Below are 21,386 nucleotides of genomic sequence, written 5' to 3'. Positions count from 1 at the left end.
AGGGTTCGAGTTTTATCCCGGAATCGGTGACTTTTCTTTTTTTCTTTTCATCTAAGCCAAAAATTAAAGCGTCGTTGGGTTGAAATTTCGGCGGACGCTAAACAATCGTAAGTTGTTTAAATTAGTTCTAGTCTTTCACTAAGGTGCGCCTCGTAGACCATGTGCAGCTTCGGTGTGTAAAGCTTCTAAACTTGATATTTTAAGGAATGAAAGGATTAAGTACGATGGCACGAAAACATGTCGCACCACTAGGATTCGACCTGTAAAAGACCGGCAATGATAGTAGACAAGAACTTAAGCGCTGTCGGAGAAAGCGGCGGCCATACGAAGCGCGTAGAGCTCTCGGCAACCCCAGCTTCTATAAAGACAGCAGGTTTTGCGAAACGCTGTAAACGACCAGCAAACGCCTCAATGCAATTACCTGACTTGACAACGCACATAAGTTCGGGCAATTGTTTTTGCTTGACTCTTATTCTTCTAACCCTTCTAGGCGTTTAAGAGGCCACCACGTCCGTCGCCTGTCACGCCAGGGCCTACTGTGATCACGCAGCGTCTCCCCTAGTTTCGTTCTCCTGCTATTGTTCTCGCACGAATATTTTACCCCCTAAACCCAGGGTCGCTTATTTCACTATTTGTTTCGTCACCACCAGAGAGGCGCCATCCCCGTGCCTCCTGAATTTGCCTGAGTCCTCCTGTTCCTCATCCTTTTTTTCGCTCCCCAAGGCCTGGCCCGCGTATCCCTTTGCTTGTTCCTTACTCTGGAATGGCACGAGCGTTCTACTCCTTGTCTTTTCTTGACTGCTCAAAATCTGACACGACGCAATCCTATTTTCCCCGCTGACAATGAAAGCGTTGCAGCCTTTTCCAATTTCCCCTTCTCCTGTTGTTTGTTTCTCGTGTCCTATCTTTTGTTGTTCTTTTTTTCCTATGGTCTGTTTCTGCCCTTTTCCTTTTTAGCATGAGCTGCAAAGAGAGCTGACCGTTGTTATTCTCTTGTTTTTGTGCGTCGATGCACAAACATTCTCTTTTAAACGTGTGCACGCCGATAACGCCTCAGTAAGCCATGACGCGTGTGAGTGGCGGTTTCAACGAAAGGCGAAATATTGTTGCACGTGTCAAGTCCGGAAGAAGGTTGCCCACCGGCTAGGAGGCGTTTGTTCCTAGAAAAAAAGGGCTACCGAAAAGTGTGCCGAGGGTATAAAATTCACAGCGTCTCGAATAAAACGAATTTACTGGTTACATCCTCTGTCAAACAATTTGCACGGCACCCTCATCTTACAAGGCTTAATCCAAAGATAATCGAAATCCCTGGCACCATGCACGTTAGCGGTATAAGTCCCTCTTTTTCCCCGTTTGCGCAAATTTCGCCAGCATTTCAACAAGTTTTTTGTGCTCTTGAATGCTGTATCCATTGAGCACCTGCCATGATGGTAAGTGCGGTGTTCAAGGAAATTGAAGCCTCCATATGACAAGTTGCACAAAACCACATCCCATATTTTAATTTCCCTCTCCACATCAACCGTCTAAAGAAGTATGTGTCCGAAAGAACGACTCTAAAGTGAGAAGATATCCTCTAAAAGTCTTCGGGTTTTCTTTGATACCTGTTATGTTCTTGGCTGTGTTAGATTTGTTCCAAACGGCCGTTACTCCGTACGTGCAAATACTCTTTGGTATCCTGGAATCTGTTTATATTTCAAAATGCATTCGGATTTTATTCACACATGCCCTATTAAATATTTAAAGAAGACTGGGTGTGTGCGTGTAGTCGTAATTAGGAGCGCTATTTCTCAACATGCTACAAAGATTGCAACTACACTCCACGCCAAACTGTTATTGCCCGAGCCGGGGTACCATAAATGTGTTCTTATATTCCTTACATGCCTGATCAGCATGACAAAATCTTGGAGGCGGGATTGCTGTAGAAGCGATGCGGTCGTTCCTCCTCGCCATTTTGTTATTAAAATGAGCGAAATATTTCACTAAAGGCTCCTGCCAAATGCAAGTTGTAGGGCAAAACGGAACACCCGTAAATGAACACATTTGGCGCGGAGCCTATATTAAGGAGATCAAACCTGCGACAGTGAATGAGCGGTGAGCACAAGGTGCGTTGGCGGCTCTAATTTTGTCACAAATCACGTGAGTTTTAAGTTTAAACTGGACTTAGCTGAGCAGAACCAGGAACTGCTGCTGTAAAGTTTGCTTTGTTGCAGTATTTGTCTTTACAAGGTGGTGCACCCTTTACAGGTTACGTGCGTAAATGTTGATCTTTCTACGACTTAATCTTTCTGTACCTCTGCAGCCTGTTTTTCCCGACCAGGCTATCTGAGTAACACATGCCGATTAACGCAAGTGACATCTAATCTCGTTTTCCCTTCCACGATGCCCCTTCCAACGAACCCTTTTTTTGGCACAACGCAGCCCAGCATGCGTGTTCAGCCCCTGTCTCGCTTCTGGCGGTTTGTGGAGCGCAACTACGGCCGCCAGTCTCTCCAGACAGCTTTGGAGAGCCTGTCTGAAGTCCTGGTCAGGACGCTGCTAGTGGCAGAAGCAGTCCTACAAGCATCGCCTGCGGCACAGGGACTTAGGAAATCCAGGTGAGAAAAATGGCCTAATTGGCGCCAATATGTTGCTTTCGTTTTCTGCCAGTAATATCTAAGCAGTTAATAGGGTAAATACAGGAGCAGCGGAAGTGAAATGCCATTGCGTGATTTAAAAAGCAAGGTGCCGCAAGCGTTCCAATGAGTTATACACAATGTCCGCGAATTTTACTTCGTTTGCTAATGGTACCACGCTGGGTACACACGCATCTGTAAGTTTATGAATACAGTGCGAACAAAGCTACACATTTCGGGGATTCCGTTTCCTTTGCAGTTGTTTATTTTGGGAAGCAGACGTCTGGTTCTGGTGTAACTAAGGTCGTCTGACGTATGACTTAAACAAACAGACATCGATAGGATGATTTTTTGCAGATTTTTTTCTAAGGGCGCATGCACGCTTAATTTTATTTCTTTACGTCATTAGATAACCCCAAATCGATATTGATTGGTTCCACTAATGTATGGCCATCAGAATCGATTCCAACTTTTGGATATCTTTTTGTGCAGTCTTGTGCTCTAAGAAAAATTACTCGGGGTGGCCTTTAATGCATTTGAATCCTCCTTCGCAGGGCGTAGACTTGCCTACTTTTTGCTTGATGTGGAACATCCCAATCTATTTAGGAACGCAAAAGAGAGGGTTCTTTTCAAGTAGCGCATCGTGTGTGTGTGTGTGTTTTCTGTTTAGGACCGTCGTCATTGCGTCGCACTTGTAAAGCGTAGCAAGTTTGCACATACTCGCCCAAACCACAACTCCTGACCTTTTTATGAATCCGTCTTACTCATAAAAAATGCCCTGTGTACGGATACTGTGGCATCAACCATACGTTTATTGGACTACTTTTTTGTGTGCCGTTGTGTTATGTAATTACAACCGTAAATCAGTAAGCTAGATTTGCAGCGGCAAAATATAACTTGTGTGCTTTCTGGAAGCCTGCTATTGAGGTACAACAATCATTACCCCTAGAATGTGCTTTGGTGCCAGCAAGCAAAAATCTTAATTTTTAATGGCAAACTGTTTCTCAGAGATATTTCACTCCTAACAATACACGAGCTGGCGCCTTTCTCACGGCAGCGACTCTTTTACAATACATCGCTAGATATTTTATGTCCAAGGCTCACTCTGGGTTGCCATTGATCTTAATACTTTAAAACACACGAGCATCGTAGCGTGTCGCTTAAAATCGATAGAAGCGAAGGGAAAAGTAAAAATGACTTTTATGAAAAAATAATAATGAAGGTTGAAGGTTCTGTTGCTCACATTTATCCAGTGGCGACTGATATCTACTTCAGTCGACCACATTAACCAGGAACCGTTGAGAAATTAAGCTAACTGTAGTCGTGGTTAGATAATCTATTTTATTACGCGCAGTTTCTCCGTACATAATTCTATCTAGTGCTTGCAATCAAGTTTTGCATATGGCTTATTAGAAGCTGGCTCGAACTCGAGCCAGTGCTTCAAGGCCATTTACTCAAACTTTTCGAACGATAAGTTGTGCGTGCTTAATTAACACCTCCTATTCGTTTCTCGCCCTTCCAGTGGTAGAATTTGTGTAAAACGCATTTTTTTTGTCTTCCCTTCAAGAACTGCAGCCACACGACCTATCCCGATCAGTTTCTCTAACTCCATTTATTTCTGCGCATGTTTTAGCTATCTCCGGCACTGAGTTCCCGCCACGGTTAGTTTTAGAATGAGTCCCGTTTTCGCAGACAGGGATTGCGTCGTTAAACGTGCCCTGAGTAAAATGACAAAATCTGTGTTGGGATTCAGTGATTTTTTTACTTGGAGTGACTTAAGATTACTCCGTCCTTAAGCTTATTCTGGAGGCATTCTAGTTTCTAAAACTTCTGAAGACACTTGGACGCGCTTTACATTACATTATTTACAAAAATGACGCGAGCAGTCTCTGAGACTTCAGTCACCCATGCCGAATTTCTACTACCGAATTTCTACTTGACGGTCTTTTAAGACATCGTTCTTTAATCTCGGCAGTTGCGTGTACCCACATAATATGTTTGAAATGGCTCCTTAACATTATTCGTGACGAATCTTTTACACCGCGTGTATTACAATTTCAACCCTTAGTTTTATTTTTCTGTCAATTTTCTTTACGCTGTTTGATGTGGACATCTAAACCGCATTGGATGAATAACATAGCACTATGACTACATTCGTCACTAGACTTCGCTGACATAATACATTCCCGAGTGCTTAAACCGTCTCACATATATTTATCCGGAGTAAAAGGTCCTGTTAAGCTCAGTTTTAATTGTCTGGTTGAAGCGCCGGTGTCAACTTTCAGAGAAGTTAACGACGGGCTGTTGATTCCGTGGCTACCATAGCACGTACAGCACAATCGGTACTGTCCAGTGCTTCCTACAGAAACACTCAATCAAATATACATCTCTATTGTTGTTACTTCAGTCTGTTATGCACTATCATTAGAAATTCAAATACCAACAACGGAGCGCGTGGCTTTCAGTACATGCTTCCCATCCTGGCGACGGGCGCGTATTCGCAGTGCGAACAAGTTACGAGAGTTCGTGCCCAGAAACACTATGGTTCGGTGCGCGAGCGTTATGGTTTGCCTTACCGCCGGTTTGGCGCCCGCGAACGCGAGCGTTATTTAACTTTGTTGCGGTTCTGAGTGTAAACGCCGCACGCAGCTATATTCCTTTATTTTTTTATTTCGTGCTGAGCGCCCAACAGACGATAGAAATGCGATGGTGCTTCCAAATCAAGGTTGGTCACGAAGACTCGTAATTTGTTTGCACTGCGTGTACGCGGCCCGTCGTCAGGATGCGCAGCATGTACTGAAAGCCACGCGCTCCGCTGTTCGTATTTCAATTTATCACGCTAGTACAATGCGATCCGGCCATCTCCGAGGAACGTACTATGAAACTCAACATGAACGCAACATTGTATTCTGCCTTGGCTTGATCCCGCAACAAAGAGCAACTATACTGACGGGCTCATGCTTGAGGCAATAGAAAGTTATCGCAACTGTCCTTTTTACGTCTTGCGCAAGACGGCTCAGAATTTGGTCTGTAGGCTATCGAAGAACTCTTCATAATTGTCGCAAAAGTCATTACTATAATCAAGCGATAGGGAATGAGTCAATCACATTCACTGATTCTTGTTGGAAAGACATGATGTTGCACTAACGTCGGGCGTTTTGCGCGGAAAGCGAAGACACACCATCGCTCTGCGTGTCCGCTCGTTCTCTGATAGTCCTTATTTTTTGCTGTTGTCTGGAATTAGCATTATGATTGAAGGCCTGTTTTGTCGAATGTGACTCATAGAGTGTAGCCTAATCCGAAGGGTGGTTCCAGGTACGATTGAACGAAGGGTGGCTGGTCGACCTCTTCTTTTTGCTTGAAACTTCATTCCCTGATTATGTAATGTTCGGTTTTACCGAAACTTCCTTGGGAAAATATTGTCTAACTATAAAGAATTGTAACGCAAAGAGGTGGACCCCCACAGCTACTTGCCTCAGCCCCTTGGCCAATTTTAGCGATGTCTATCTACGAAAATATTTATGAAGGGTAATTAGTAAATTGGATGCCCAATGTACACTTGGCCTACATTTCTGGAAACAATTTGTTGCCGACAAAAATATAATTGTTTCGTAATAAAATTCTAGACTCGGCTGAAAGCCAAATTACTTTTTTCACTGTGAGCCTAAATTTTACAAAAAATGACAAGTTGCAATCACCAGATTTTACTCAAATGTGCTTCTTAGATTTGTAAACAAATACACGGAATATTATAATTCTATAAATTACACTTAGGATGGAACGGCCGCCGAAGTTTAGATTTTCTCGAATTCTCCCCGCTTGCCGGCATTTACATGTACTTGCATAATCATCGAAAACATGTTGCCCCATTTTATTCCTGAAGCACGCACAGCGCGAAAGACGAGCAACGTGATAATTTAAAAAAAAATCGAACATGCCTTTTTTTATATTAGTATCTGAACTTGGGGTTTTCAGTGTTTTTTTCAAACTTGCGTGCCCGTTGCATCTTCATCATATTTTATAACGTCATTATCTTTTCTGTGTTTGTTTAGAAATGTAAGAAGAACACTGAAGTAAAATCTGATGGTCGTAACCTGAGTACTTTTTTGTGAGATTTAGGCTTAAATCATGAAAAATGTGGGCTGTGAGCCGAATTTGTCATTTAATTACGAAACATTTTTTCCTTGCGGCAACAAATTTTTAGGAAAATTTACACCAGGCTCAAACGAGCATAAAATTTGCGGATTGCCCCTTACAAGTATTTTTGTAGATAGACGCCGCTGAAATTGGCCCGAGCGCACGGACAGGTAGTGTTGGGCCACCTTGTCGTGTTCAAATATTTTTTAACAGCGAAGCTGTTTAGCAATTCGTTGATTCCGGTGTTTCACAAACTCAGTATAACGGTGCAAGGAAAAGAAACTACCGGCAGGATTCAAACCTGTGCCTGGTAGATAAACGGAGTTAGAGTCAGTAGTCTTACGCACTCTGCGACGACCATGATATTAGTTAGTAACGATAACTTTATTTACGCCTAAATATACACGTTATACAGAGGGTTACACGTGATTCAGAAGCATCTTTGACAGCGGAGGTGTCAGTTACATGTTTGGCTAGTGAGTTGACAATGAACATAAATCCAATGACAACGGCATCCCAGGCTATACCGTAACAAAGGCTAAAAGAATTCTGTGAGACCTGTATGCCGGCGCTAATCTCTCTTGCATATAGAACTGAAAAAAGGGATTGATCGTATAAGACAAGGATACGCTGGCCCGTTGAGCGCTCGAGTTTTTTTCATGGGTTTAGAGTTTCCATGTCTGCACCTCTCGCGTCAGTTAAACGGCTTACTCACCCGGCTGTGACTGTGGGGAGAGGAATCACGCCACCTGCTTGGCGCAGAAGACGTGATAGGGTACATGTTGCACCGGTGGGCGCCTAGTTTAAGTGTTCTCGTTTCGTTAGTTCGTTCTACTTTCTCGATATGCTTCTTCTTCGCCGTTATAGCAACAGATATGGAGTAAAGATTGTTGCGGCAGCGAAGAAGAAGCAAATCGGCAGCAATCGTGAACTTAAACCGTCGTGATGGTCGTGAAGGTTGCGAACAGCATCGTTACCTTCAAGTCTTTGGCGTTAGTGGGAGCTTCCTTCACTTTGTCGTGGAAAATATTAATGCGAACGCTGTCCGAATGGGACCGCTGGTGTTCTGCCAACAAACTAGTGCATTTCTTCATAGAACGGTTGGTCAACCGAACAGCTCTGATAAGATCTCTGGACATTGACGCGTGCGTGAAACCATCCTCCCATTGGGCCAAAACGGTTACTTGAAAATTGGGAAACAGGAACAGTTTTTGATAAAACAATACTCGCATCGATCATGAAGAAGGAGTACAGCAGTATACCTGTACCTCATACACTATGTATCCGTATAAATTTAGATCTGTCGTAGATGCGTTTGCTTAGTACGCGAAATATCGTCGCATATTTTCGTGCTACGTTTGCGATTTTGGTCTTTGAAGCTTTGACGATCGATTCGACGCACTTTCAGCGAAGGTTGGAGGCACTTGTAGATTTCGCGCTTCTCTGAATATTCTTTTGGAAGGAGTGGTAAATTTTGGTGAATGCGGACATTACGATAACCAGGGATTGTAAAACGAAATCAATCAAATTTAAGAGGTCGACCAGCCACCATTTGTTCAATCTTCTCTGAAATCACCCTGTAGTCATTGTCGAATTTTGTACGGGGCTGATGTTTTAGAGAATACAGGGAGTATCAATGAAAATGCTAGCCAGGATTTCGTCTCTGCGAGTTGGCCGTGGACTCACCCAAGCAAAATAACGCACCGCGGCCCTTGTGTTCATTATACCGTATTGTTGCTCTTCTTGTCCCCCAATACAGCTGACGTAGACACTCAAAACTTCTGGCATTTTTTAGTGTCTTTCCTTCTTAATGACATCTTCAACATCGTGCATCCTTCAGCGCCTTCTCGGCGGACAAAGCGCGGAGCAGGTGCTCCCTCAATCACTTTCCCTTGCCGTTTTTAATCCCTACGAGATTCAGAACAACGTCATCTCGGGCTTCTTTCGTCGCAGGTTCCCCAGGTGCTTCCAGCTGCTGGGCGTAGACCTGAGCCTAAACACCTCGTTCCAGCCGGTGGTAACGGACGTTAACGGTCAGCCGAGCTTCTACCGGAGCCCGAGGACGGAAGATGAGCCCACCAATGGGCTCAAGCGGAGAGTGCTGGCAGACGCGCTTGGCTTGGTGTTCAGCACCCGCTCAGTGGCAGAAGAAGTGGCGGAAGGCATCGACGAGGTCTTCGAGAACCTCGGCATTATGGTACGACGGCTGCCACAGAATCACCTTAGGGTTACTTCGGCCTTCCCACGGGGATGTCATATCGACATAAAGCAGAAAGGAGAGGATTGAAGAAGTAGGGGTAATGCCCCTCGGGAAAAAATAATCGAACTCGTTGGAGGTACCACTCACATGAGTTTTGGTATCAATTCAGAGGAACAAATAGTAAATAAGAAGGAAGAAGGAGCACGAATCAATAAAAAAGGCCATGTGAAACTACAGTTGTCGCAAGATAAAACCGCAACATCTCTACATTTTGGGTTCGACGCTGCGCAAAACAGTTATCGTAACTGCTTCTAATTTTTCGAATGGAACGTTTGGGCTGCCTAGAAAGCCAATTTACTGCATTTAGGTGCTCAAGATTGTAACAGCAGCAAGTTGAAAAATAGAAAATAGTTTCACCTGTGCCTATCTGGATGAATTTACCAGGGACGTATTTCAGTAGAGATGGCCCCGCTATTAGGGATTTTGTTAGCCAATAGAAAATCAGTGTGTTGTGTAAAAACTGTGCATAAGGCCTGCCGGCAGACACGGAACGCAGAATAAGTGAACACCGTGTTGAAATATAAACATAAAACAAGAGAGCCACCCAATACTGTGCGTTTTTTGTACTTTTGTCCAAACATACTGCCTTTTCTTTGTTCGTTATAGCTTAGAATTGTAAAAGAAAAGTATTGCATTTTTTTTTCATTGTAAGCCGTTTTTTTCATTGTTGGCGTTTAATTTAAAATTACAATATATATATGCAGCCGTAAAAACATAAAACAGCGTTTTTTTTCGGCCAGGTAGAATTTAGTGTGGAGTCAAACAAGAAAGTACATTATTTTTAGGAAAGAGTTGGTTCCTGCAGTAATGTCACCAAGAGTTTGCTGCCTGACAATTTGTTTTGGCTTCCGCAGTACGGTAGAGAAAAAAAACACGAAGCGAGAAAAAAAGTATTACACACAGAAGCCCATTGCGCCAGAGAGGAGACAAGCCATTGGGTCCAAGGGAGAGTAAGTCTAGCATAAACAAGTTTGTCCGGGCTTCTTGTGTGACATCCTACTGGCCAATTGTCGAGTGTATTCAGTGTTTTCTATTAACATATGAAGCGCGCAACCTGCTGTTCTGAAAATAAAATGGGACAGCAGGTATTTCATCATGGGGTGTTAACTCTTCCAACCAAATGTAAAACCTTTTGTTCCTCTTTTCTTTATCAGGGCCTCAGCTGCCAGATATCCCACGATTTGTGCCTTAGCCGCGAGGACCTCGTCTTCCTTATGGACACGCGGCGAGAGTCCATGCAGACGGGAGGATTTCAACAGGTGAGAAAACGTTTCACACGTGACCTGATCATTAATCGGATTCGGTACAGTTCATGCATAGACAGCAATTTCAAAGGGTATAAACATTTGATGCGTATCTTTTGAGGCCTTATTAGAAGGATTGGTTCCCAACTTGACGATCTACCGAACCGTTTTTACAAGCATTTTTCTAAAAACCGTTTTTTTAGAGCTAAACGCAGGACAAGTACAGGCTAATATTTTTATTATTTTTATTCACTGCTTTAAGCAAAGGTCAACAAAGGTGTTGCTGGAAATACCGCAGAAAATAAACTACTAACCACTTCACACACACATTGTTATCGGCGCAGTTATATACACGGAGAAGAAGCCTTACCTATATTAACCTGACTTATAATAAAGCCGTATATCCAGCCGAATAAGAGCACCTGCGTGTGCGTGGGATTTTTGCGCACGTTAGAGTACCCCAGCTGGCATGAATTAATGTGTAGCGCCCAAAGAGTCTGCCTTATAACCCAATCGTTGGTTCAGTGCGTGAACCCACGACGTTGTGTCCATGTTTGCCGATGATTTAAAGAACAATACCGGTTCATTATTCGTGAGAGTTGTGTTAAAAAATATACACTAATGTAGAAAAGTGAAGGTCAGTACAAAAGACCGGGACCACCGGCTGGTTGTATACAATAGTTGCATGAAAATCACCCTTGGAAACCGATGTCTAACATGCCGCGGTCGAAAAATACGCACAGCGGGACTAGGAATCTAGACACTGCATTCAACAATCGCATATGACAAAAAACAAGCCGCTTGCCTAGAGCGTTCGTGAAGTGGTAGGCAGTTCGTTTTATGAAAGAAAATCCAATATTTGATGACAGATTCTCGATAAACGTAGCCCGGTTTTCACTACCACTTGTCTTAAATTGACCGCTTTTGACTTGCATCGAGCGACGGCCTCTAATGACCATCGTGGCTAAGTAGCTATCGGAATATCGACGAACAAGAACGATTATCGCTAAATTTACGCTTGTGGATCGATAAAAGGGCATGAAAGGAATGGCGGGAGAGGGATAAGGCTGTTCGTAGGTCTTCTACAAGCACAATTGTAGGTAAAGGTCCCCTACGCACGCAGGAAAACTATGTGAAGCGTGGAAGCAACTGCCTAGTGCCATGTCGAGAAAAAGCCGGGCTCATACAGCAATTACAAGCAAGTAATTTCGAACTTCTACTTCTGAAAAACGTTGATCACATGACCAACGTCAATTTTGTTCAATTGGGCGCAGGAAAAACGTCTGGTAATCGACTTATAAGCTGCTTAACCTAGACTTATAGCACTTTTTGCCGTTTTTTTAACTGTTTAGTTCCTATTACTTGCCTGCAATGTAAAGGCTTAGATAGCGTGATATCACAGAAACAAGCGCATTTGTATAGCTCTCCGTTTGAGTCACAAAAACTTCTCCATTGCTCCGCCAGCAGTATTTATCAAGCTGCAGATATTGGTCGATATTTAGGGCGGCCGTAGGTGGACCGAGCGATATAAACAGTACAAACGAAGCACTGGTCGTAACAACACAAGGCGTTTTATCGGTTGGTGCTATTTTTGTATGATTGCAGCCGTCATTACGACAGGGCTGAACTTTTGACGAGACAGCCCACACCAGAATATGTCTGCTCTCCACTGTGTCTCATTAACTGCGTCAGTGCTTAACGGAGTACTTGCACCCTGCCGCGGTGGCTCAGTGGCTAAGACGCTGCCGAGCCCAAGGACGCCGCTTTACTGATGGATGCGAACAGCGAAAGCGCCAGTGAGTCGGGATTTCGACGCACGTTAAGATCCCCAGGGTGTTAAAATTAATACGGAGGCCTCCTCATAGCCCAGGTATAGCTTAGGCGCGTTAAACACCCCAATTAATCAACAGCGTACTTGCTGAACAGACTGCCCGCATGCCTGAGAGACGGTGTCCCCAGGGCTTGAAATGGTCCTCTAGTACCACGGAAACTGTCAGCACATGCTCGAAGGCGTCTGACTAGCGGTACTACATGGTGATGCCCCGGTGGACCAATATGCCGATGGGTACAGCACAAGTTAAAAAAAAACACAGACAACGTGTTAAAACGCAATGTCAAAGAGTCGCCGCTGTACCAACAGATAAGCGTGCGAGCACTGGGAACGCGGGAAAATTTTTTTTTATTTGAAGAAAACTTCATTGCACACGTAATGGTAGTTGGAAGAGGGAATGAACAGAACATATTGGCTTAGGGATGGGAGGGGAAGATAGGAGCTGTGCTTTCTTTTTTATTTATTAGGCCATTTTGCCACAGGGCATAAGAAACGTGAAGAGAGTGTGTACAAGATAGGATTAGGGACACGACAGAAAGAAAAAAAAAAGGAAAAAGAAAAGACAACAGGATGCAGGTGGCTCCCTGTACTATAGAAAGATATAGAGTCCAGTATCGGGAATGAAGTCCAACAATTTCTCGCAGTTACGGGGCAGAGACGGCTGAAGCCTCATCTTTGGACGATATTTTCGGCGAAAAAAAAAGCAGACACGGGGTCAACTGTATTACCTCTGTTAGGGCGGTTACAAAAATCAACACAGTTTGGTTGAGTTCTTTTGCCATAATATGTATGGGCTCCCGAAATTTCAAGTCCGCAGGTCAAGCATTTTTGGCTGGGTGCTGATATCACATCTTCGCCATTTTCCCCTTGGGAGGGGAGTAGTTTAAAAAAAAATCCCGCTCATCCTTTTGCACGCTTCTTATGGCAAAATCCCGAAATACGCTTTTGTGCATTTGGGTGGGTAACATTTGTAAGCAAAAACCGATTGGACATTTCGGTAAAAGGTACGCCCAGGATCTCTGAATTTTTCTTGGAATTATTGTAGCCGATTTGTACGACCTCGCAGCTTTGAGCAAAAGGTGACGCCTAACTGAATATTTTTTATCCCCTGCTTTTTTCTAATGTACAGTCATGAACAAATAAAATGCGAACATGAAAACTTAAATTAGAACAGACAAAATTGAAAAATGCTGCTCATGGATTTCAAATAATGGCGCGCTATTGGTATACGCGGAAAGCCACATTTCCCAACTTTGTCACTGTAACTAAGCCACACATTATTCTGGCTTCCAAGGAAAGAAATCACGCTATTTCTAAGTTCTGGTTCGTATTTTCGTCATCGCATTTAATTTGTCTATAACTGCACGTGCATGAGTAATGCAGATAGCCTTTAGCTGCCGTGTCTGCAGAGTTGTTCTTTGTTACACTTTCGCAGTGGTTACGATATTTATTTAAAAATTATGGCAGTTCAAAGTGGTATGTGTGTTTCCTGTGCGTTTGAATACGTCCGCGCTGGCCGCCCACCTCAGCGGTCCCCGACACCTAACGCCTTTTATCCACGCTTTGATGGAAAGCATACGGGTACCTCTTTCCCAAGAGTACCTCTTTCCCAAGAGTACCTCTTTCCCTGGGATGCAAAGCATAAAAGTACCTTTTCCCAAGAGTACATCTTTCCCTGTTATGCGAAGCATAAGAGCACTTATTTCCCGAGAGTAGTACTTTTTCCCTGTGATGCGAAGCATAAGAGCACTTATTTCCCGAGAGTAGTACCTTTTCCCTGTGATGCGAAGCATAAGAGTACCTTTTTCTCAAGAGTACCTCTTTTCCTGTGATGCAAAGCAGAAGAGAACTTCTTTCCCAAGAGTACCCCTTTCACTGTGATGCGAAGCATAACCTTTTTCCCAAGAGTACCTCTTTCCCTACTATGCGAAGCATAAGAGTACTTTCACTGTGATGTGAAGCATGAGTACCTCTTCCGTTGTGATGCGAAGCATAAAAGTACCTCTTTCCCTGCGATGCGAAGCATAAGAGTACCTTTTTCTCAAGAGTACCTCTTTCCCTGTGATTCTATGCATAAGAGTACCTATTTCCCTGTGATGCAAAGCATAAGAGTACCCCTTTCCGACGAGTACTTCTTTTCCTCTGATGCGAAGAATGAGTACCTCTTTCCGTGCCCCCACTACGGACGCCGTCAAGGGTCACACTGCTCACCGGAGAGTTTGCGTGTCCAAGCGTGGTCTCGTTACGCTCCGATGCCCAAGCAATCTGGCTAATGCCTCATTTGGACGGGCGCCCAAAGAGCGTTCTCGAGCTCTAACGAATATAACGCGATCGTTTTCTGCCCGTTTTAATTTTTAGGTCTAGACGACGCACAGATGATGTTAAGAGCAGAAAAACAGCATAAAACAACAAAGGACCTCTAAAACGGCGTGCGAATAAAAAGTAATTGTGTGAGGATGGACCAAAAGATACATTTTTCCTTCGCTATACAATATTAATTTCATGAAGCACATCATTGTGTAGTTTAGAAACTGCTTTTGCGACATTTTCTAACGTATAGTGTATTAGTAGAGTAGATTAAAAAGGTGTCATTTAAATAAATTAAAATGTAAAGGAAATAAATAATGCTAAAAGTGCACTAGAAGAACTATAAAAATAAGCGATACCACTTAAAAAATTGTAGAAGAGAAGAACGAAATAAATATTTGGTTTTCACAGTAGATAATTATTGTTCCCAGCAAGTACGGCATTGCGCGCTATTAAAAATTGCATTCGCGATGCTTTCAAATGCATTGAATAATAAGTAAATTTGAGAAAAGGGGTTAAAGTAAGTTTTGTTGGACGCGACCATGAATCGAATCTTTGTGTTGAGTGCGTCTTCTCTAAAGCAGCGAAAACTGTATATTTCTCGAATGTATAAATTTCTCTGTTGCAGTTGCATACTCTCAGGATGATGATGGTGGTTTTGGTATAATGGCACAAGGCGAACAAGGGCAAAGAGCGCCAAAGACAAAGTTATTTGAGGACGACACAGTTACACAATTAAATACTATATTATCTGAGTAAAAACATCAGTGAAGCGGCTTAAAATCCTTGAACATGGCTGGTGTATAGGGCCAGGATGATGATGCGTAATATGAAAGAAGCTGTAAAAACTTGACGTCTGATAAAAACTGAAAAACACGCTTACTAGAAAACATTGGGTTGTCGGCCAAGAGGTGTGATGGGTTTAGCTTGATGTGTTGTCTGTGCAGTTCAGGAAAATGTTTGTGTCGTGTGGTGTGAGTGCCTTGCATTGAATGAGTATGAGAAATATGGATAAGGACTCTCCGCACCTGCTGCACTGAAGTCTTGAAGATCACTCCGTTAACATACTCGAAGCGCATTTAACAAGTACACTTCGTTTCTGCGACCCTATAGCACGGCAGGTTAAAGAAAACGCGGAGAAGGGACACGCCTAAACATGCCTTGAACATGCTACATAAGCCTCTTTTAGGTTCCTAAGGGAATACTGAAGACTTTCACTGACCATGCGGCTTTCAAAAAAGAAAAGAAAAGAAAACTAGAACGTGATATTTCTGGATTAAGAATTAGCTTTTATTGCGCCTTTTTTCTTCGACTCATAGTTGTATGCTCAGGCCTTCTACGCCAGAGGACTGACTGTGTTAACGGTGAATGCCTCCTGCAGTTCAGCAACACACTCTTTCATGCGTGTAACGCTATGATGGATTTACAACGCGCGTTGATTGCGGTCCGCACAAAAAAAAAACAAAAAAAAACCGACTCCTAAGCAAGAGGGACGCTTTTCCAGAAATTAAAGGGAAACCGTGTCTCACACTGGCCGCCGCTACCTTAATGGCGACACAATACACCGCGCATAATAATGGACTCATGAAAGCGTGATACACCGCATCGCGGTGCTACTCACCCTGCAACGCAAGAAATTACGACGGCGAAGACAGCCGCAGAAGAAAGGGACGGATACAATGAAACGTCGCTCAGTGAAAACTTGCGGTGGCTGACCGGCTCCCCTCCCCTCATTATTCGTAAATGATACGGATGAAATTTAGTTAGTCCAGAAATCTTTGTTTCCGTTTTGAGTACGGAGAGGACATATCGTTGTCGCCTTTGTCGGGATGGACCGCGAAGCGGTAATTTCATTTGGCGATTTGTATAAAGTGCAATATTCTTGGATTGTAACAAATATTTTTAAGTGCAGAGCGCGTTAGGGCCACGCCTTGTCGTAGCTCGGTCGCTGGACCCAAGTAGAGCCGGCGTTCCGCCGTAGTCGCTGTCGTCGATGCGTAACCCACAGGCTTCGAAAGCCAAGCGGTTTATATAGTCATAAACGTTCGAAACTCGTGAACCGCTGGCGCTTGCCCTACATCTCCCCGTTGTTTAGCGCAAAGAAAACTGCGGGTACGTTTGAGGCCGAATATACGTAATTAACCGGCAGAGCCCGCGTTCATTTAGTTAGGAACGCTCGTTGGGTCGGTTTTTACGATAGTAAGCGAAAAATTAAAGCCGTTACACTCAATTTGTCGGAAGTGCGTAGCAGTGATTCGCCATAATGGGCTTTAGCAGTTATCCGCTCAGTGCTGCCACCCAATGCATTTCAAACTTCCCGCCTTCGCAGTGCTCGCGCACCCCCTGCCTGAAACTGTGCCAGCGGGAGTTCTTTTTGCGCTGGCTTTAATTTTGTATGCTGGAGCTGTTTCGCAGTATTTCAAACACGTAATTTTTTTCTTGCGTGGCTGGAGCCTTGTTTCGTCTTTCGAACGCGCCAATATTTTCCTGCGCGCCTGCAGCCTTTCCACGTCATTTCGAACGCGCCACTTCTTTCTTGCACAGCCGATTTTTCCGCTTACTATCGTGAAAACCAACTTAACGAGCGTTCCTAACTAAATGAATGCGGGGCTGCCGGTTATATACACAGATTTTGCCTGAAATATACCTGCAGATTTTTATTGCGCTAAATAACGGGGAGATGTATGACAAGCGCCAGTGGTTCACGAGGTTTGAACGGTTATGACTATTAAACCGCGGTACAAAAGGCTGTACTTGGTTCCGTTATCTGGCTGTGCCGCCTGATTCCGGCAGTCGCATCGACCGTTAGCGAGCTAAGACGACAAGGCGAGCCCATAAAGTGTTCTGCACTTAAAGAAGTGGCAGTGCAACGCCGGCACGTTTGGGAGGAAAAGCAAGCACAAAAAAACAGAACTCCAGCTCGCGCAGTTTCAGGCAGGGGGCGCGCGAGCAGTGCAAAGTGGGAAATTTGAAATGCGTTGGGTGGTAGCAATGAGCGGATAACGGCGCTAGAGCCCATTATGGCGAATCACTCCTGTGCACTGCCGGCAGATTTCACATTGAGTGGAACGGCTTTAATTTTTTTCCCTCCGGAGTGGCGGTACGTTCGAAAGGGTATCGGATCAGTATGTAAGGAATTGGGTTTATGCGTATCGAAACGGCTGCGGATTGATGACATGAGTATGTTTTCAATTACGACCACGTGGATACGTAACCTACTAGGCACAATATTTGAGACAGCGCATGGACTGTTGCAGCAAACGGCTGTTAAGCCGGATATAATTAAGACAGGAGGTTATAAAGTAGCTCCGTGCTTTCGCGCTGTGTTCACCTGTCGTATTCACGTGGCGTGTTCCCACACACGTGTGTGGAAATATCACGGCGCCTGCATTGTCAACACCACCATTATGACAAACTATGTATAGTATTCAAACGAAGAACTCCTTAATCGCAAACAAGTGAAACACGGGCATTGTGAGTAATAGAAGGAAGCCTTATGATGATAATATATCCAAATTTCTTCCTTCCTTTAAATATTTGAAGTAAGTTACAGATACAGCAAAAAAACCAAGGCTTTCTTTTTTTTTTTGTGGGGGGCCCCGATGTTTAATTTTCTTCAGATGCTCTGAGACAGGAATCCTTGATGGAGTATAAAAGCGCCCTTCGTCATGCTGGTCTTGCTCCTTCTGATGGGTGATGAAAATATATTGAGTGTTAGGTGCGAATACAAAATTAAATAAGTGCACAAACACATAGACAAAAAGAAAGCAGACATGAAGAGCATCCCGAACTGGCTAGTAGCCTAGAGGCCTTTAGGAAGCCTAAAGAAGCTTTTATTTCTGCGCCACACTGACACTTGCGTTTCAGAAGCGTCTTTTATGCAAGCATTTCTCCAGGAGTTTCAAATGTGTAAGTGTCAGGCTTAACCAAATGAAATGGCCTGCACAGTGGAGTGCTTGAACCAGCTTCTTTATACGAGCGTCCCTAATTTCTTGTGTATTTCTCTTGCTCTCTCCCACTCTCCCATCTTTCTCCTCCACTTCTTCCGCCTCTTCCCCACAGTTGTACCCGACGTACAAGAGCGGACAGTACAAAACATTTATCGATGAGTTAGAACAGCTGCAAATGGGAAACCTGGAAAACAGGGGAGCCACCGAGGACATTGAAAGGTACTCACGGCTTTGCCTAAATGTGATGACTCATAGACCGAATATTATTGTCCTGCAGATGTTCATCAGATAACGTCTTGCGAGTAATTAAGCACCGCTTGCCCAATTTCTGCCTATCTTTTAGCCGTATCAGCAGTAAGAACTAAATTAAAAGTCAGACTGTGTTCTACTACATAAAGTTCAGGCTTTCGAAGTACAACAAGCTGGGATGATAAGGCTAGTTCACAGCTCAGAGCTCTTCAGTTAACAAGCCAGGTTGTCACAATCCTGTTTGGGAAAAACGCTATTGATAATCAGAGCACCAGGACAGACAAGTTGTCGCTTTTGAAAGATGTCCTGCGCTCGTGTCTCTGGTAGGAGTGCGAGCCAGCACGGCACGGCCGACATGCACCCGGTGGCTGTGGCGCTGCAGCGCTATTTTAACCGACACCTCGCCGCCGACGACAACTACTCGGACCTGGAGCCGGAGCCCAGCGACGTCTGGTGAGTCTGGCAACTGTGGCCACCCGTAATGCCATTTCTTTTATTAAAAACCTGAATTCTTCAACCATACTGAACCTGGCGCCAGTTTCAAGGTTACCTCGATATTCGTGAGGTAGTAAGCCTTGATGGACTGTTATATGTCGAAATTTATTTAGTTAGCCTCAACACGCTGGAACCAGTGCCGCACATCCTCTCCTATTCGACAAGTTGTGAGAACATCAATAGAGAAATTCATGAGCTTCTAAAATGCGCAACCTTGGATTAGTATGTGAATATTGATTTTGAAAGTAACGAGTACTCTGCAGGACGATTATGATGGATAGTTGCATAAATATTAGTTGGTATTATTGATAACATTCATTAAAATAGAATTAGATTGATTGTTGCATTAAAATAAGAGATTCCTGCGGTAATAGCTTTTCTTGGGAAGCATTATTAGGAGTTATTTTATACTGCGTACTTAAACCCTTTTGTTGTTTTGAGAGAGGGTGAAAGAGCGTTAGTATTAGAAAATCAGTAGTACATTATTAGTGTTGTTATAGAACGGAGTAGTAGTAGGAAATCGGCGTGTTCAAATGTCGGCGGTTGCGACCATTCCCATCAATGTGAGACCTCATCCCTGGTATGTTAAGGCTGGGTTTGAAGCCCCGTACGGGCGGCAAACGAAAATGAAGGAGGCCGGTAAAATGTCTCTTGATGCTTACACTTCGCCCGTCTACTAAAAGCGTAAACAAAGCAGGCAGGTGTCGGCCATGGCCAGCATTACGCCATTTAAAGCGCAAGAACAAGTTGAGTGCCCAGTTTCCGAGGTACGAGAGGAGTGAGAGGGTGACGGGAGTACGACCGATATTTATCGAAGCAACCCAAGCTCGAAACTGCCGATGGCGACCACGAGGAAAGCAGAGAGCCACACTTTTTACCGCGGATGCAGCCCGGAAGAGAGACAACCGGGTAAAAGGGAGAGGGGCTATAGAAGGTGAGCTAGTAAAAGGAGAGAAGTGAGAGCGGAAGGGCGACGGAAAGGCGCGCAGAGCAGTAAAGCGAGCAGCGAGGCACCGAGGGGGTTCAACACGAAGAAGGTTCGCACAGCGGGTTCGGGTTCTACAGTTACAACCACTTAAGGCGGCTCGCTCAGAACAGGGGTGATGGCCGTGGCGCCGGTCGCCTGTCTCGGGGAACACCGCGCAGCGAGGAGAGTTTCCTGTTTCGACAAGACGCTTTTGTCGCTATTGTGGGACGCGTGATGGAATGGTTCGCCTATTTTGTCCTTTTTTTTACATTTTTGCATGCGATTTAGACCCCCAAAAGGTATCAAGTTCCACGTTCCCGATTTTTCATTCGTTCATACCTAAGCTCATCGTCATAACTCTGGGGACTTTGTACTCAGGTCTGTGTAATCATAAAATCAATCTCTCTAATCTTCCTGCCATCTTCTAAATTATGTGTAGTGTCTTTACCTTTGGTTGCTTAATTTTTAATGTGATGCTATTCCTTCGTTGCCTACCAATCCCGCTTTAACAACTCTAGCCAGCTAGCTGGCTGCCTGGTTGGCTGACCAGGGAAATATTTAAAAAATGATTCAATTATGTCTACCTTGCACATGCACTTTAAGAAATACGCGCTCGTTCTTAGTGCAGCCTGATGAGATAAGCAAAGTGGTGCCACCGGGAGGCAGTGCCGGCGGAGAAACGGAGGCATAAAAGCTACAAGCAGAAACCTCCAGTCTAATGCTACGCACGCCCCTGACATCAGAAGCGCTCGCCTTCCAACCCAAATCGATCTTCCATCTGGAGTCATCAACTATTTATACGAGATGCGTAAAATGCCAGAAGAAATCATTACGGAGGGAAGAAGCCGGATCACTCCTTCTCCCCCTCTTCTCCCGCACATCCCTTGACTGACAGTGACTCCGAGTTTCAAGAGCGCCGTGCAAGTGGTCCCTGCCAGCCTATCTTCACGGAGGGATTAACTTGACGTGCCGTAATCGCCATTGCAAGCTAACGTTTTACAGTTACTTTGACTACTAAAATCACTGGTATTGCCAGTACACACGTGACGACACGTGGCTGTCTAATTTCGGAGGTGTTGCTGATAGCCATAATTCTGCCAGGTTCGCTGCAGTCGCTTCCGGGCTCGGGTTCGGTTCGCTTCGATGCATAATTCATGCAGTCTTCGTTCGTTCTTCCGTGGATACCCTCAGCCGATCTGACGTACATTTTCGAAGCATACCATGGCATACTCGCGTGCCGTCTCGATTGCCTACCTTTCTGGAGCCTTTATTCCTTTATTCATTTTCGTGCGCCATTCACCCTTTTATTTTCGCATTAACAAAATTTCCACATT

General features: G+C 44.3%; 1 protein-coding gene across 1 annotated transcript in view; it reads left to right on the top strand.

The window, feature by feature from the left end:
- LOC144151637 (cadherin-like and PC-esterase domain-containing protein 1) overlaps positions 1 to 21,386 on the top strand; it is a 139,675-nt gene that overhangs the window by 103,576 nt on the left and 14,713 nt on the right. The window contains exons 10-14 of the mRNA XM_077682751.1: positions 2,419 to 2,594; positions 8,703 to 8,946; positions 10,164 to 10,268; positions 18,454 to 18,560; positions 18,918 to 19,043. Of these exons, the coding sequence (XP_077538877.1) occupies positions 2,419 to 2,594; positions 8,703 to 8,946; positions 10,164 to 10,268; positions 18,454 to 18,560; positions 18,918 to 19,043 (758 nt within the window). The remainder of the gene's footprint in view (positions 1 to 2,418; positions 2,595 to 8,702; positions 8,947 to 10,163; positions 10,269 to 18,453; positions 18,561 to 18,917; positions 19,044 to 21,386) is intronic.

Source organism: Haemaphysalis longicornis, unplaced genomic scaffold (genome assembly GCF_048455015.1).
Source record: "Haemaphysalis longicornis isolate Haplotype H1 unplaced genomic scaffold, Haemaphysalis longicornis Haplotype H1 scaffold_9, whole genome shotgun sequence".
NCBI classification, from domain to species: domain Eukaryota; kingdom Metazoa; phylum Arthropoda; class Arachnida; order Ixodida; family Ixodidae; genus Haemaphysalis; species Haemaphysalis longicornis.
Note: the sequence above shows the minus strand (reverse complement) of the source record. Positions and strands in the feature narration are given on the sequence as shown.